At 44.7% G+C, this 19,155-nt stretch overlaps 1 protein-coding gene across 2 annotated transcripts in view; it reads right to left on the bottom strand.

The window, feature by feature from the left end:
• The window catches only part of LOC116957576 (guanylate-binding protein 1-like), a 60,096-nt gene extending 41,243 nt beyond the window's left edge, over positions 1-18,853 (bottom strand). The window contains exons 1-5 of one of the 2 annotated variants that reach the window (XM_076056704.1): positions 18,360-18,853; positions 9,489-9,543; positions 5,035-5,075; positions 1,483-1,537; positions 600-667 (exon numbers count right to left, since the gene is read on the bottom strand). In XM_076056704.1, coding sequence (XP_075912819.1) covers positions 600-667; positions 1,483-1,537; positions 5,035-5,075; positions 9,489-9,543; positions 18,360-18,543 — 403 coding nt within the window. In that variant the 5' untranslated portion in view covers positions 18,544-18,853. Of the gene's footprint in view, positions 1-599; positions 668-1,482; positions 1,538-4,278; positions 4,421-5,034; positions 5,076-9,488; positions 9,544-18,359 lie in introns of those variants that run through there. The other variant, XM_076056705.1, reaches the window with a different exon arrangement.
• Between the last annotated feature and the right edge of the window lie 302 nt (positions 18,854-19,155).

The raw sequence follows: 19,155 nt of genomic DNA, 5'->3' as shown, positions 1-19,155 counted from the left end.
AGGAAAATTCGTCCTCGATTTCTCACGAGGATTATTTCCTGACATAAACACTGATGCACATCCATATTAAAAAAAAAATTGGCTGGGATCTTACACAGATACTCCCGAATTTTCAGGATGCCATTTCGAAGCCTATGCAAACCCCTGCCTAGTAAGGGTTATGCACTGTTTTTTGGGTTAGATCGCGGAAATATATAAATGTGTCGTTAAAACCCGCGACCACCCAACACAGCCAATTAGTAAGGGTTGTCACGTAAACAGAACGTGGCCAATTCGTCACTAGTACAGCACACCAGTGTGTTGGAGAGCCAAGCCAAACTTTAAACTCTTATAGATTGCCTTGGCGAGAACATTGAAAAGATGAATCGCTATGTACGATACTAACTGCTGCTATAGCACCTGATCATGCAGCAACGTCAATAAATGCTTCAAGTCCATGTTTAGGGTGTCCCAGAACCTCACAATCACTCCTTCTATACATCTAAGGATGGTCCCAAATGGCTACATAACAGTGTCTACATTGGGTAAATTCCAAGTTAACCACACTTAAGACCACTGCAGTGTAGGACCTATCAGGAATATGTTTGATATGAACCAACCTCTGGGCTGCCGGGGTGTGGGATGTGCAGGCCTATCCTTTGGTTGCGTCTGCTCAAATTGCCCAGGTCTGAATTACAAATAAAAAAGTACACAACACAAATTATATTAAAATATTTTCAAATGGCCGTCTCTCCTGGCATAGCAAATACAGCAACAGCCAGGCTGAGTGTAATGAAACTGAATCATTGCCCTTCATATTAAGATTTTTAAGAGCAATAAAACAAAAATTATCAAAGGCACAGCAAAACTCAGATTTTTGGTATAAAGCGCCGATGACCAAATCATTTAAAATGCGCCCTCAGTTGTCAATTGTCGGACATTAGAAGCTAAGCTGGTTTAAGCCTAGACAGAGCTTGGATGGGGCTGTGTTCCATCGTGGGCAGTATGTGGCAGCACCAGACATTAATGATTAAACCGTACTCATGAGTTCTACTGAGGATGAAGCCTCTCTTCAGGTTTGTTTCTCTGCTTTCTGTTGGGATGTCCGACACGTTAAGTTGGTGGTACAAACTACAAAATGACCACAGATTCAGTTATTGTAAGCTTTCTGGATAAGGCTGAGAACTCATTCACATGCAATACACATCTAACGCATTGCTCTGTAAAGTATTTCAATGATAGTGCATCTGTGTGCTCACTGCCTTCACAGTCCGCAATGCCTGGATTGGCGACGTATGGTCAAATAAGACCCATGACCTGCACGGCAGTGGAGGCCCTCAGTCAGTGTTGCGTTGACAAAAGGGCTGTACAAGACCATGTGCCTGGTAATGGCTGGTAAATCGGTTCTCAGAGTGAAACATGACTCCTGAGAGTGCACTCGCTGTGATGTTTTTGTTATTTCCCATAGAACATCCAGCCAATATCTGTTTCTGCGTGACACACCCAATCATCGTCCAGCGCTTGACCATGCTCCTCACATTGGTTAATTCCTCTCCATCTGTGGGAACAAAAACAATGCGAAGTCAGTGCTTCGCTGCAGTGGAATAGCTATTGAGTGTACAGGCGGTGCAACTGCACTGTGGTTCACAGGCCATAGTGGCCCAAGCACTCGGTGAGAGGGGCAGCGGCAGATTGGTGAGATTTAGAAAGACGGTGCCAATGTCAAGTTATGCAGTCGGGTAGCTAACTTAAAACTAACTGGGAACTGAGTAACGAACAGCTTATGCAGTGCTATAAATTGCGTAGGGATAATTTGTCCCACGTTCGATTCGATGAGATGTATGTGTAGTGTTGCTCCGGAGAAACTTCGTAGGAGGGGCACGTCTTTATTATCCACACGTACCCTAACCACTATACATCAATTCTTCATACAGTTGATCTTGAGGATCTCTTCACTTGGTATATTATACGCCTCCTGTGTAGTGTGCCTAACCCGACTACGCTTCAGGTACTCCGGCTATAATATACTATGTGAGACTACCTGACCTGACCCGGCCAAGGTACAGGTCCAACACTGACCTCACAGAGCTTCGGCCCTTAAAAGGACGGCGAAGCTAGGGCTTCAGAGTCCTACTCTAGCAGGTCTTCTTTCGTCAACTGGTTATCTTCAACTGCTCCGGTTTCCAACTGCTTCCGTCTCCAACTGCTTCGGTTTTTAAACGGCCTGGACCTCTCCAGAGGTTCGCCTTGTATCCGTTTCTCAGCCGAGGTGCAGACCTCAGTGAGGGACGTGGGTGACCCCAGAGTCCCCCACTGAGGTCCGCATGTCTGCCGTTGCAGGTCAGTGCAGCCCCAGCCCCAGCCCCCCAGCCTTTGGGAGTGTTTGCGAGGGGTCGTAGAATCCCTCACAGCCCCCCAACTGCTTCAGGGCTGCCTGTCATTGCCCGCAAGTGCAGCCCATCCATGGCGCTACATATGTAAGGGAAACGCATAAATATCTGAGATCATATCGGTGGTGTTAGGAACCGTAAAATCCGCCATTACTCATGTCCACACACTCGTATGATCTCAAAACAACAAACACACACAGACACACCATCAGGCGTGCACACAGTCACATAAAAATACTCTCATCCCAACAAATACACGCACTGTATCGAATAAGCAACGAAGCATATTCAGAAATTGCCTTTTCACACTGTCTGTGAAAGCCTATGAAAGCCAACATGGCAAATAATAGATAGACCCAACACACACAACAATCGCCATTCGCCACTAAGTGGCAGTGACGTCACCACGACGCTTGTGCCAGGCCATGTGCACCTTGAGGCCACGTGAAGTGTCGAACGCCCGCTGGCAGGAAGTCACGGGGCAGACCCAAGTGCCATGGGTCGACTGACTAAGATGACTGAGATAACTGGCTGATGCACCATCTGTGCCCCTTGCTGTGCCAACCTGCTGTGCTTTAGCCACCCGGCGCTCCACTCGTTGTTGTGAGCGTCGCTCCTCCGCCCTCCGTTGTTGTTGGAGGGCGACTGCCTACAACTGCCCAGTAGCATCCTTCACGAGCCTCCTCCACAGAGGCTGATCTTGACACCGCTGGTACCAGTCATCGGCAAGTCCACTCAGCTCCACGTCCTCCTGTACCACATCACTCCATCTCTTCTCTAGCCCGTGCCGTGCCCGCTTAGCCCCCTCGATCCTGCCGAAGTAAAGCTGTTTCGGCATGCGGTGGCTGGGCATGCGGGCTACATGACCCAGCCAACGCAGCCTTGCCTGCCGGAGGAATTCACCGACGGGACCTTGCCCAGATCTTTCAAGGATTTGTGAGCTCCTCACACAATCCAGCCTGGTTAAACCCAGGATGGATCGTAGGCAGGCTAGACTAAATGTTTCCAGCCGGCGAAGATGTTCCATTAGGGGGGTCCAAACACACAAACACACTATCACCCACACGTATAACAATGATAATTTACACTTTTGCACCTTTCACCCAGAGGTCACTAGGCGCTGTACGAAACACAAACACACATGCTGGCTCAAACCAACGAAAGTTTCAAGGGAGAAGTTGCGTCCTAAGGTGCTATTTGAATAAAACAAAGTGAATTCCACAGCCTGGGGGCCACACGAGAAAAGGCGCGGTCACCCATCATACAGAGATATAAAGACATCCCCATGCAAAGAAACACACTTGCACAATTACATAAATGCACCCTCATAAACTCGCACAAAAATGCATTAAAAATCGCACACATTACTTAAGAAAATACATTAATAACATGAATATGTAACTTACCTAATCCACATCATGGGTGAAGCTCAAGGGGCGATAACGTCACAAGGCCACGCTCCACAGGGACTTGCAATTGTAGCAATATTATATCAGGATTGTTTTCCTAACATCAACACTGATGTGCGCCCATGTTTATAAAGTGGCAGTGACCTTGCACAGATACTCCCGAATTTGCAGGATGCCGTTTAGGAGCCTATGCAAACCCCTGCCTAGTAGGGGTTATGCACTGTTTCTGTACTCAGTAAAAAAAGAAGCGTTATATAGTTAAGAAAAGCTAAAGCGCCCAAACGTGCATGACCAGGACAGTTTCAGAGTCTTGAGAAGCAATGATTAATCTTTGGTTCTTTTGGTGAAGTCACATAGAAAGAAAATAAATTAAATAATAGAATACGACGTTTCGATTGGAACACAAGCAATCGTCATCAGGTAGAAAACAAACATAGTAAACTTAGAAACACAATGCAATACAACACAGAGAGCCGGCTAACACAACAGTAACATCCTACCTGGTTGATTACGTTCTTCCAAAGATTACTACGGAGACACACAGACAGACACACAAGCAGAGGGAGACAACACAGAGACACACAGAGAGAGACACACAACATAGCCACACAGAGACAACGCATCTGCGTCGAGGCCTTAAATAGAGAGACAGAGGGGGGAGGGGTGGGGCAGAGAGAGAGAGAGGTGGGGGTGCTGGAGCAGTGAAATAAGCACGCTAATGAGAGAGCTGTGTGGAAAAGCAACCCGCAGCAGCCGGGGTGTGGGGGGTGGGAGAAAGAGCAAATGGACCTATGCAAGCCTGGTAGAGAGAAACATAGGAAGTTTGAGAAAACGAACTTAGCAACATTTTTGGAAATGTAATGCAATGCAACACAGAGAGTCTGTTAAAACACAGTTAAAGCATAGCCTTGTTGATTACGTTCTTTCAAAGATTGCTAAATTAGAAGTTAAGTTTGAAATTTGACAGAGACACAAAGAGAAAACAAACTTAAATCCTCCCCGTAGAGGTGGTTCAAACTTGATTTGAAGCTTTGGTGACAGCAGGAATTGTTATAAATTATATTCCATCTAATAAATGAACAAATGCCTCCTCATTGTATATGGGGACTGTTTGACCGTGCTTTGCCGTGCTGATCAGTGCGGGTTAAAATAATTTCTATGTTCATCCCATTCACTGAAAATTTGACAAATTACACCCAGCTATGTTCTAAGTGTGGTACAACACCGCTTGTATATGTTTAGTGCATGTTATTTACCTGGTTTTTCACTATGATGTAGGCTTGATTCTCCTTCTGATCTGTAAAACAAATTCAAATTAATAATTTGTATCGTTGTGGATATTATCAGGAACAACATATATCAGCAGACAATATTCCCCATTCACATATCTGCCTCTACATGTAGAAAATAAAAGTGTATTTACACATACCATCTTAAATTATCGACAATAATACTCATGATTATTTAGTTTTATGTATTATATGCTGTTTTTCTGCAAGCTCGGATCCATGACTATAATATATTATCTAAAACTAGATGGCCGTTCACCAGCATAGGTTCAGAAAATCCTGTCTTTACAAATAAGACGCTGTCAAAAACTAGTCCAGTTGTTTAGTTGTGTTGAAAGAATTCTGCTGAAAGTATGCACTCCTAGAGGTTACGTGGCTCATGAAACGTGTAACGTTGATATTTGGGGAGATATTAAAACGGCTCTATGTTCTGCTTAATTCCTTTGCTACGAAAAATACCTAGTCAAGTTCAATTAAATTCAGCACAATCAGTAGTGTTTTAAACTTGATTTAAGCTTTTGTGACTGCAGGAATTAATCTTTGGTTCTTTCGGTAAAGTAACGTAGAAAGAAAATACATTAAATAATAGAATACGACGTTTCGATTGCAACACAATCAGTCGTCATCAGGTATAACTAAATTTGAGAGAGAGACAAAACACAGGCACGGTGACACACAGACAGACACACAAGTGGAGAGATAAAACACAGAGACACACAGAGAGAGACACACAACATAGACACACAGATACCCAATGCCTCTGTGTCGTGGCCTCAAATAGAGAGAGAGAGGGGGGTGGGGTTGGGGCAGAGAGAGAGATGGGTCTGCTGGAGCAGAGAAATTAGCATGTCATTGAGAGAGCTGTGTGGAAATCCACCCCGAAGCAGCCGGGGGAGAGAAAGACCCAGCAAGTATGGTAAATTTTAGAGAGAGCTGTGTGGAAATCCACCCCGCGGTGGCAGGGGGAGAGAAAGACCCAGAAAGTCTGGTAAATTTTAGAGAGAGTTGTGTGGAAATCCACCCCGAAGCGGCCGGAGGAGACAAAGAGAGAATGGACCTATGAGAGCCTGGTAAATTTTAGAGAGAGAAATAGGCAATTTGAGAAAACAAACTTAGCATTTTTTTGGGAAATGTAATGCAATGCAACGCAGAGAGTCTGATATATTATTTTTGTTTTATTTAATTTATTTTTCTACCTACGTGACTTTACCAAAAGAACCAAGGAGTATTATTTTACTGTTTCCTACCGCAAAGGTGCCCGACACACGAACGTGGATGCGCTGTCGCGATTGCCAACGAGCAACGGGTGCACGTGTTTCTCAGGCTCGGGGCGCTGTACGACGCGGCGTCGATCGAGGTTGACACCCCTGATGAAGCCGACGGTCCTGAGGTGTGTGACGCCATTATTGGCTTGGACAATGCGGAGTAGGGACGCCTCCAGGTTGAGGACGCTTCCCTGTTTAATTTATGACACTGTGTGAAGGGGGCGGACGGGGTTGGGGATCGACGGGGTGTAGCCTCTGTCATTCTCAGAGGCGGATTGCTCACGCATTGGGATGGAGGGTTGCACCTCATCACCTCACTCGGGGTTAGGAAATTTCACCTCCCTGCAATGTGGATTCGAAGTTTGGCTGGATAGAGCAAATGTGAGCGCACCCTATTCCTGTTCCCCATATCTCTATGCAGAGGGAGGAAGTTCATCTTCTTCTGGTCAGCCGAAGTAAGGTCAGGAATGTAGTTTCCCTCAATTTTAGTGGCTTTACACTTTAATATTCTCGCCTTTCTTAGCGCTTCTTCAGTCTCATGCCAATTGGGGGAGGGGATGGGGTCTCAGATTATTTGCTTCCATTAACTCTTGCCTCTCTTTCCTTCCAACCAAGTGTATTGGTTGTTGATCCGGAGTTTCAGGGTTCTTTAGTACAGAGGGTCAGTGTTTTTTAATGTAGCAGAGGGCTCCTTGGGAAGTGGTGTCCTCTACCCCCTCCACGACACCAGAGGCCTTCAGTTGACTATCCCAGCCCTTACCATATGGATTATTGAACGCCTTCTCTAGCTCCTTGAGTTTGTTATTATCTACTTTTCTCAGGCTCCAGTGTTCCTGGAAGAGATGCCATAGCTAACTCTTGTTTCTTTACCCTCTTTAATCCTATTTAGTTTTTCGTTGAGACCCGGAGTAGAATGGGTTTCTCCTCCGTTTATTGACCAACCTCCTGGGTGTTTTGGAAAACTTGATTGGCATTTTCAAGTAAAGCTGGTAGCATCCCATGAGTCTCTTCAGGAGGGGTCTCAGGTCTTTCCTTGATTGGAGAGGCTAATGGAGAGGAGGCCTTGGACTTCTTGCCTGTGACTCTTTCTGCTCTTCAGCACGTGGAGTGTAAGGCAAGCCAACAGAGGCCTGAGCTTCAGTTACATCAGACAGGACCGAGTTAAATACAATTCTAACTTTTTCGTGCAGGGAGAAAGGCATCCAAGAATCTGAGTCTTCCAATAAAAAAACTGTCTGAAACCTCGTGCATTGGGCTGATATTAATAAAAGGGTCAAAGTGGTCTTATTGAGCACTGCTGACTCGGTCATAAAGTCACCGGAAGTCGCTATTCGTCTATTAAAATGATTTTTGTCATTATTTATGAGAGTCCGTGTAAGTATAGTGAGAGTATTTTCAAGTGATTGTGCACGTGTGTGTTTGGATGTGTGTGTGCTTGTCAAAGTGCACATGTGTGTGAGCATGAGTAATGTGAAATGTATCGCTACGGATGACCAATGCAAGAAATGATCAAGTATTTTGATTATAGTGTGCTGCTACTACTATTGATACTCCTGCTATTATGGATTGACTCATGCATCTAGCTAGGGATGTTAGGTTTAGTCATATATGTTATGTATGTCGCTATTGCTTACTTTCAGTCACATTTCCAATGATCACTTTTACGTTGTTTTTATAGCATTATTTTAGTGATTTCTAAAAGGTTTAGTTCAGCCGTAATTGTATGTTGCAGTATAGAGTTATAGCATTTTTATCTAAATTGTATTGTGATTGTTATTGTGATCTAACATCAAACTGGGATTTTTGCACATTTTTTGTACGCACCATAAACAAATGGTGCTTTTTCTGGAAGATATAATTTTTTTGTAGAGGATGTTTAAATTTGCGTGCAGTAAATTTTAAATGTATCTTGTAATTTTATTGTTGGTTGTGGTTGCACTCGAATCAAGAGCCGAATGGCTCACAGGGATAAAACCAAATAAATGAAACTGAAACTGAATGTTTATCTCCAGAGTGGTATTGATCGACTCTTATTTATAATGGAATGTTTGCATTTTCATACATAAATACCATATTTATTTAGAGTTAGGACAAGTGTTACACAAATTCTAGACTTTTTGTAAGTTGTTCCATACTCAGATGGCCAGGTTGAGACCATCAACTGCTATTCAGAAACCAATTTGTTGAAACAGATTGAAATCAAGGACTGCATTATTGCCAACTCGGCACTCCAACCCAGAACGAATCGAGCCCAGCACGAAGCCAATCCAGCACTAAGCCAACCCAGCACGAAGCCAACCCAGCACGAAGTCAACCCAGCACGAAGTCAACCCAGCACGAAGTCAACCCAGCACGAAGTCAATCCAGCACTAAGCCAATCCAGCACTAAGCCAACCCAGCACTAAGTCAACCCAGCACTAAGCCAACCCAGCACTAAGCTAACCCAGCACTAAGCCAACCCAGCACTAAGTCAACCCAGCACTAAGCCAATCCAGCACTAAGCTAACCCAGCACTAAGCCAACCCAGCACGAAGTCAACCCAGCACTAAGCCAACCCAGCACTAAGCTAACCCAGCACTAAGCCAACCCAGCACTAAGCCAACCCAGCACTAAGCCAATCCAGCACTAAGCCAACCCAGCACTAAGCCAACCCAGCACTAAGCCAATCCAGCAATAAGCCAACCCAGCACGAAGCCAACCCAGCACGAAGCCAATCCAGCACTAAGCCAATCCAGCACTAAGCCAACCCAGCACTAAGCCAACCCAGCACTAAGCCAATCCAGCACTAAGCCAACCCAGCACTAAGCCAACCCAGCACTAAGCCAATCCAGCAATAAGCCAACCCAGCACTAAGCCAAACCAGCACGAAGCGAACCCAGCACTAAGCCAACCCAGCACTAAGCCAACCCAGCACTAAGCCAACCCAGCACGAAGCCAACCCAGCACTAAGCCAACCCAGCACTAAGCCAACCCAGCACTAAGCCAACCCAGCACGAAGTCAACCCAGCACTAAGCCAACCCAGCACTAAGCCAACCCAGCACGAAGCGAACCCAGCACGAAGCCAACCCAGCACGAAGTCAACCCAGCACTAAGCCAACCCAGCACAGAGCCAACCCAGCCACCTCGTATCTCCACTGGAGACAGATAAGAGTCACCTCTTCATCGCAAACTTGGGATCCATGTCCGGCTTTAAGACAGGTTTCACTGCTTCTGTTGTGAGGAGACAAAGCAGTGATACAATAATCAACATTTTCATGAATATGCAAAATAATTAATTAATATTTAATCTCAAACGTTACAGAATTTGTAATTCAGACGTATAATTTATTGTAAGGGACAGAGGGTGATTCAGAGGCATTTTCAACCACAGACAAGTGGGCGTAGCAAAAGTTTTATGTTAACAATTGGCCAAGCACTGTGGCCCTTAATATTTGGCCAAAACCGCGGTTGGCAATCGCAAGGCCTTATGGGAAATAGGTTAGGGCGCACTCGTCAACGCCTAACTAATTTGCTTATTCCTTCACTAAATACAAATAAAAGGCATAGCATAAACATCAATACATGTTCAAATAACAGAATAAAAAAAATCATGTTATTTTACCGTTAATGTCGAGGGTTGAAATTAATGGTGTTGACGATGATGTTGATGAGGATTCGAAGGAGGAGGATGGGCTTTGCCCACCCTCTTACTCTACCAAGTGGTGGAAAGAGCGGTGGCGGGAGTTGGGAGATGAGACGATGCATGGAGGGAATATACATGTGCGTGATATGCAATTACAAGTGCCAGTCGCCGTACTAAACCGTTGATACACAAACTCCATACCACGGTCAGCAAATTAGTATACCGAAGGAAAACCGTGCATACGCAAATACCGTGAATGTGAAACACGCAGATGGTGAGGGATTGCTGTATTCTAATTACCGTACTATCACCCTCACAAATCAGAATTTGCCAACTTTGACACCCCTGGGTAGGAGGGAATTTTCACGAATGTGTGTTATCTACCAACACTCTGCCAGTGCTGAGTTATGAACGTCCGCTCGTACTTGTGAACCGATCCACAGAACTCCTTTGTTCAGTGGAACAATCCTCCAGCATGAGGACTCAAGGAAAGTGGTATTACTGTATAACCTTTTCTCTTTCACGTTACATTATTTTGTCTTATATGCTATACAATATTTCTTACAGGATTAGATATAAATGTACAATATTCCTTTTTTTATGAGCATAACAATGCTTCCCTTTTTTGTAGAATTCAGCTCTGTAAAAGAGACCGACAGTCTTGAAACCAGTATTCTTCCAATAATAACAACCTCGACCCACAGTTACAACATCCGCGGATGTGAAGATGTTATCCAGCATATTTTCCGAGCAACATGTTGAGTTACTGACGTGTTAGAATGTGACTTGATTATTTCGTTCAAATAATTGTTGATTTTACCAAATGGATCAGTAAGTTCGGAACAGTTTAAGTCAACAAAGATGATGTAGTGAGAGCCAAGGTGACCCAAAGTCTAGCAAACCGGAAAGTTCGACAAATATTTCCAATACCGGTGAAGATGGTGGTCGATAGATTACGGTGATCAAAAGCCTCCGCATGCTGTTCGTTATTTTCACAAGCTGCACCTCGAATGACGTAATTGTTAATGAGTTCCTCAGGTCCTTAATGAAGAGGTCTCCAGGGTGAATCTGTGTGATCTTACGACCATGCCTGCTGCCGCATTTTGCGATGTTGCTGATGTACAATAAAATATCGGTTAGATGCAGCCTCATGCTTAATTACATCCGGTGAGGCATCATATACCCAGGTTTGAGTAACAGCCAATATATCGAGTCCACAGCATAACCATTTGCGAGGCATTGCAACAAGCGGCATTTCCTCAGTAGATCGTAGCACAGTCGGTGTGGAACCAATCAGCACTCCCTTCTGCACGATGGATGCTGGGCAGAGTCTGCTGGTGAGTCCCACCAAAGTATCGGTGACCTTTGGATGAGATATAATTTATTTGTCGATCCAAGCCAAGAGAAGTTCGGATATGGCCCCCAATTCTCCAGGGAAGAGGGGGGGGGGCATTGCTTCACCAGACCATTCGGCTTGCTGAGCTAGAGTTCTGCGAGTGATGCAGAAGTCGCAACATCGCGATTGCAAGGTATGGCTGCTGCTGTTGTTGTTGTTGCTGCTGTCGTTGCTGATGTTGTTGCAGTTGCTGTTGTTGCTGTTATCCAGTTGGTACTGTTGCTGCTGTTCCTGTTGCTATTATTGCTTCTGGTGCTGTTATACATGCAAAATTTTGGCGTTAATTAAAACCCTATGTTCAAATCCCTCGATCAAAGGTGCTATGTTTCATAAATCGTCTGCAGTAGTTTTTATTTTCTTTCTTTCTTTCTTATGTTTCCATATGCAATCCCAATTGAGTAATTTATAACTCACATTTGGACTATGACACGAACACTTTATGGTCCTACTCTTTTTGAATGACAAAAGAGATTAAGTTCGATAGGATCACTGTGCATTCCACAGATGATCCAAACAACTCAAGCACAAACCAGCCTATCAAAGTTGGATAAGATGTTGGGGTAAAATTCGAGTAAGATAAAAAGAATAACCTTCACAACATGGAATGTTAGAACATTGCTTGACCCCGAAACGCTCAGAGCTTGAAACGTCAGACAGGATTTATTGCCTGAATACTTTGTGGATGCCCCTTTTGCAGGACTGCTTTTTTACCATAACATGTGCTTATGCCCTTACCACGACCAATTCGGAGAAAGGTAAGAATACATTTTATTCTGATTTGTTCCGTGTTATTCGGAAAATAAACACCTCATGAGGGCTAGATAATCATGAAGGGTGCCTTTTATTCCTGGATTAACACGGAGATGGAGACATGGAGACGTATGAATATGATACTTATAGAGTAATGCTGCTATCACTGTTTGCGTAAAAAAGTATCCTACAGACTAAAAACAACTTGGATGCATACACAATGTAAACATTGGCTTATGATTGACTACATGATCACCAAACAAAGATATGTTTGGGAAATCATTATAACCAGGATGATGCATGGAGCTGAGGTGGTCACAGACCACGTTCTGTGGCATACCAGACGGTCCCTTTAAATGCGCGCTAAGATCAAGAAGCCTGTGTTAAACCTTCAAAACGAAAGTCAACATTGTCCATTTGGACTCTGACGCTACAATTACCCAGTTCCAGGAAGCCATGGCAGCAGCACTGGTGGGGGTCGCTACTCAGCGTTCATCTTAGATATGGAGGATCTTTGGAAGTTCCTCAAATACATAGCACAGGAGGTGTTTGTTAGGATGCCTGGCACCACAAGGTGCAACCACCAGGACTGGTATGACTAGAATAATACCACCATTGTCAGATTGCTAAAGGAGAAGAGGGCTGCACGTAATATACTCTTGCAGGAAAGAGCCTCACGGGAAAAGACCTTTGCCTTCCACAAACCCTGGGTTATACTTCACAACGTGGTAATGATAAGGAAACTGAGCTTGTTTGGGCACATATACAGGATGGAGAACAATAGGAAAAAATGGGCAATGGAGCCATACTACCTGACAATGGATATGGAAGTATTGAAATGACCAACAGCACACCATTTGAAACACTTCAGAAACTTAAAGAAGCTGTCATTGGTGATTTTGCACGTCAATTCCTGGACCACAAGTGGCGATGCGACAGAGCCATCCTCGCACGAAAAAAATTACACTGTTAATATCACTAACAACGACTTCCATTCCGAGTTGCCAGGCACTCCTTACACATTCAAGTCAATTGACACTGTACTGGACACGAATGAGGCAGTCAACTACCCTAAATAATTTCACAACTCTCTGCAACCACCTGGTCTGCCTCCACAAAAATCAACGTCAATATTGGCGTACACCATCATGCTTCTCAGGATATTAGACCCACGAACACTTTGCAAGTGTACGTGATTAGCCGTGATGAAAATTATGCCCCATGTAACTGTAAGCCAGAAAGATGACTGGTCACACAGCAGGAGACCATGTATTCATTCCATGCATTCCAGTCCATCACTCTGACCTGTTCTGTCATCTTAAACACCATCAATTCCCTGTCCACCTCAGTTTTGCAATAAACACCAATACGGCACTGGGTCAATCACTCAAAATTGTTGGCCTCAATCTGCTAAGTGCATGCTTCTCTCATGGTCAACTCAACGTTGGTTGCTGCAGAGTTGGCAGTGCGACAAATCTTTTCATATTGCCACTAGGTGAAAATACATACAACGTTGTCTAACCTGAAACTTCCCAAGGGTAACAGATTTGAAAGCTGTCCTCTTATCAAAAAACAAAAAAAGCCTTGTGACTGTATCACACCACCCAAAAACAATAACATGCAGCATTCAATTATTATAACATGCAGCATTCAATTATTCTAAGACAGCAATGCACGACATTACTCAACATTTGATGACTGAGACCCGTATGAAGCCGGGAAACTTAGGATAAATGGTAGCATATTATAAGTGCACTTATATGACTCGTTTGCGAAAAAGCATGTTTAAACTTCCTAAATCACCGTCTATTGTTTCACATTGTCTAACACTGTTAGGCCGGAAGTGGTGACAAACACATGGAATCCATCACTGTGGAAGCAAGGGTAGGAGGCCGTCCATAAATTACGTCACGCACATAGCGGGGAAGGGTCAGACATTTGTGACGATTCTAGATTTAAAGCTTTCGTGACTGCTAGGATCCATACTCTTTGGTTCTATTGGGTAAAGTCACGTAGGTGAAAATAAAATAACAAAAAATCACGACGTTTCGGCCACAACACAAGCGGCCTTCATCAGGTGAAGGGACGAGACTGTCTGGAGGACAGCGCTGGAGTGTCCTCCAGACAGTCTCGTCCCTTCACCTGATGAAGGCCGCTTGTGTTGTGGCCAAAACGTCGTGATTTTTTGTTATTTTATTTTCACCTACGTGACTTTACCCAATAGAACCAAAGAGTATTTGTGACGATGTGTGACGGGGGGGGGGTTGAGAAATGTTACGTCACATCAAAATGTGCAACTTTAAATAAATATAGAAGTGTTATGACAACAATAATTGTTATAACAACACTCCTACAACATCAGAGTGCAGCGCCATCATAAAATACGCACTACAATCACAATAGTTTAAAGCGATTTGAAGCATGTTTTATTTTCAAAATGGAAATATGGTTTCTTGGGGGGGGGGGGGACGGAGCTTTGTGACGTCATATTCGAGGGGGGTCTGACCTTTTGTGACGCTGTGTGACGGGGGGGGGTCAAAAATCGTCCAAAATTGCGTGACGTCATTTATGGACGGCCCCTCGGTGTATCACACAAATGATACGTCGTGAGACTCCCTTCCCTTGGCATCCATATTCAATACCCTGGCTTGCCAGCAGAATGCAGTGCAACCAAGTGTAAACCAGTAAAATGCACGTATCTCCCTTCTCGATGGAATTGAATATTGCACCCTCCGGGTGCTCTGGTGTTTCCCGCATGCATAAACATTTACTCTTTTCGTCCTTTCGGTAAAGTCACGTAGAAAGCAAATACATTAAATAATAGAATACGACGTTTCGATTGCAACACAAGCAGTCGTCATCAGGTAGAACTAAATGTGATAGACAAAACACAGGCACGGAGACACACAGACAGACACACAAGCAGATAGAGACAACACAGAGACACACAGAGAGAGACACGCAACATAGACGCACAGAGACCCAACGTCTCTGTTTCGAGGCCTTAAATAGAGAGAGAGGGAGAAGAGTGGGGCAGAGAGAGAGAGATGGGGGTGCTGGAGAGAGCTGTGTGGAAATCCACCCCGCGGCGGCCAGGGGAGAGAAAGACCCAGCAAGTCTGGTACATTTTTGAGAGAGTTGTGTGGAAATCTACGCCGCAGCGGACGGGGGTGAGAAAGAGCGAATTAATCTATGCAAGTCTGGTAAATGTTACACATAATGACATAATCATCAATTACATTACGATCAATTACACTGATGTCAGTTCCATTAGCATTATTGGCATTGATGTCATTATCATGACATTCATATCACTTCATTATCATTTCAAAATATACCTTCCATATGCTTTTAAATTGTGGTCCTTTTTATTCAAACTGGTGTTTGGTAATAATTCCGTAGAGGGGGTTCCCGAATACAACAAATGGAACGCCTATGCATCCACAATTACATCAAGTCTCACTGTTTGGAGTAATTGCAATGTTCTCATTACAAACTCGCTCAAACCGAAGTTTAGAGAAACATCATTAATTTGAGATGATTTTACAACACTAACTTGGTTCCAATCTATAATAGATGGACAAAAAGCTGATTTGTCAACTGCAAAAATTCAGCGATGATATTACGTAAGGCTAGCATTTGTACAGTTCCTCTATTAATGTTGAACAATTATATTCTAATAATATTGGTTCTTTCGGTAAAGTTACGTAGAAGGGAAACAATAAAATAATAACAAATATTAAACAATAAAATTCTCACGACGTTTCGACTGCTACGTGACTTTACCGAAAGAACCAAGAATATGAATACCTGCAGTCACGAAAGCTTTAAATCAAAATTATATTCTCATCCATAATAAAATCATGAATGTGTTAGGTACATCAATGTCATCTGCCCTGTTATGGAATGGCTGTATTAACAATCAGGCTAAGGCGACAGCAGAAAATCTTTGTTTTCTTTTCCAGGCCAAACACTTATTTATTTAACTTTAAATAAAAAAAAATATCTACAACGTATCTCAAATTCGTCCAAACCTGGGAAGCTGTTGTTTTAACAACCATACCGCAGGTCACAACAACACTGACGCACGCACTCACCTACCCACCCACTCACCCACCAAGCCACCCTCTCACGCACCCACTCACCCATCTACCCACCGAACCACCGAACCACTCAACCACACACCCACTCATCCACCCAACCACCCACACATTCAACCACCCAATCACTCAAACACTCAACAATCCAACCACTCGTCCACCCACCCTTTCACCTATTGACGCACCCACACACTCAACCACCTCACCTTCTCACCCACTCACACACAATCTTTCCCAGCCACCCTCTCATCCACCTACCCACCCATCAGCCACCAACCCAATAACCAACTCACCCACCCAACCATATACCCACTCACGCACTCACTCATCCACTAAGCCACCCACTCAAAAACCCAACCACTTATCCACCCACCATTTCATCTACTCACTCTTCCACTCGCCCATCAACATTTCACCTACTCACTCACCTCACCTACCCACCCTCTCACGCACCAACTCACCCACCCTTTCACCCACCAACTCACTCACCTACCCATCAAGCAACTTACCCAATCACCCACTCACTCAACCTCATCCACTCACCAACCCACCCATTCACCAATCTAACCCCTCGCACACCCACTCTTTCACCCACCCAGCCTCTCACCCACTCACCGACTTACCCACTCACTAACCAATTTATCTACCCTGTCACCCATCCACGCACTCACCCACCCAATTATCCATTTATCCACCCACCCATTAATCCACTCATCCACACACCCACTCACCAATTAACCGATCCTTTAACCCACCCTATCAAATACCCACCAACCAACTCACCTACCCATCAAGCCACTCACGCAATCATCCAGTCAGACCCACACAACCCAACCACTCATCCACCCACCCTTCCACCTACTCATCCACCTTCTCAACCACTCACCCACCCAACTTGCATCTACTCACCCACCTCACGAACGCACTCACTCACCCACCCAATCACTAACCCAACCACTCGTCCACCCACCAACTCAACAACTCACCACCCACCCTCTCACCCACCCTCTCACGCACCCACCAACTCACCCACCACCCTCTCAAACACCCACCCACTCACTTATCCATCAAGGAACACACCCACTAACCCACCCAGCCAACCATATACTCACTCTCACACACCCTCATCCACTCACCAACCCACCCATTCACCAATTCAACTACTAGTCCACCCACTCTCCCACCCAGCCTCTCACTGGCTTACCCACTCACTAACCAACTGACCCACACCCTCTCACTCATCCACTCATTAAGCCACTCATCCACCCACCTACTTACCCACCTACTTACCCACTTACCCACTCACGCACCCACGTGTTGGTTCTTACCTCAACATTTGACGTTGTGCCTTTGGGAATGTGATCAGAGGCTGATGAAGGCTTTCACTACCGGATGAATGGTCACAGGAGTTGTTTAATCATACCCCGAAGTGGAGTTACCAGAGCTAGTCCAGATTCTACTCGGCACTGACGTTAGCCATGGTCGGGAATCAGACTCAGGTCACTGGGTTCAACGTTTTGCGTGGTAACCAGTCACCAACGCTTCACTCCCGCACCAGAATCAGAACAACACTGTTTTAATTATGATCTGAGGCTTCTACTAACCTGACATGCACCCAACCGTTAACCCGACCTTACACTCACCAGAACAGATAGAGTACAAATTAATTCAAATTAATATCGACATGGTGTTCAACACCTGTTCAGAGCACCGAGCCAGTGGAGGGAATTCCACATTCATATGGTGGGGTGCGTCGATCCAAAATACGACGATTGTTGACTTCCCCATAACGTTATGCTCATTTAAACAACCTCGCATTGGTGATAGGCTGAGTCAACCCCACCCTAAAATGATTTGAACTCGCAACATTCAGATTGCGAGTCCCTAGCTCTAAGCTACTTGACCGGGTACTCACTCAGAAATTGCTCACCCTATTAGGTACTCGGCTCACTTGACAACTGTATATTCATCTGACCAGACATCCAAGTCTTTCAAACAATCCTTATCCTGAACATATACTCAATCTAATACCCAAACATTTAACAGATGACTTCAGACCACTTAGCGGATTAGAAACCCATTCAAGGAGATACACAATCTGGAGCTAAATTACTGACCCATCCATTCACAAACTCAACCACCTTAGTAATCCACTCACTCGTGAGTCGGTTCATGAGAAAGGATTTCCCAGTTCGGTATTTCCCAGCTATCGCCACCACCACCACGGGCTTCTTGATTCTCCCCAGAACCTGCGCCGTGTCCTCGTTGATGTAGAATCTTCCGGTGTCGTCCGTCATGATGAACGGAAGCGGCATGCTTGGGTACGGAGACGACGTGGCCATGACTTATTTTCCTTGATCTCTGTGAATGTTTGAGTGTCTCTGTCTCTCTTAACGGGTGCCTGGTTGTGCCTCTGTGTCTCTCTCAACGAGTGTGTGTGTGCCTGTTTCTTAGATGTCTGTCTTTATCACTCTCAACAGGTAATTAAATATGTCAGCTGATGTGCGTGTGTGTGCACGTCGGTCAGGGTCTTCACTCTCACATTTAGTTAAGGGGTGTCAGAGTTTTTACATTGTGAACCTTGCCCAAGGCAATTACATACAGACCCAAATGCCGTGTTCCTCGTTAATTGTGATAACAGGGTTGTTTTTTTTTACTTCGTCTTCAGACCCGTTTTAAGTGGGGCTTTAAGATCAGGTCTGATTGCCCACTGGCCAACCAGAGAAGGGCACTTTTAGGTTGGTGATTTCTACGTGATTGTTCAGGTGGAATCCACCTTTGGTCCAAATGGTTCTAACGTAATAAATATCGGGCAGCCGACAAAAGATTGCCACCCTCCCACCGCAGTTCGCTTTGGAGGTCATCTCTGCAAAGGGCTTGACCTGGTCTGTGGCTCTGGATTGCTCTCGATACTTCCTCAACAGTCTCCTGGCTCCTCCAAATGGGATTTGGCA

Source organism: Petromyzon marinus, chromosome 77 (assembly GCF_048934315.1).
Source record: "Petromyzon marinus isolate PM22_M1 ecotype Great Lakes invasive population chromosome 77, UKy_Petmar_22M1.pri1.0, whole genome shotgun sequence".
NCBI classification, from domain to species: domain Eukaryota; kingdom Metazoa; phylum Chordata; class Hyperoartia; order Petromyzontiformes; family Petromyzontidae; genus Petromyzon; species Petromyzon marinus.
This window is presented reverse-complemented; position numbering and strand designations above follow the sequence as displayed.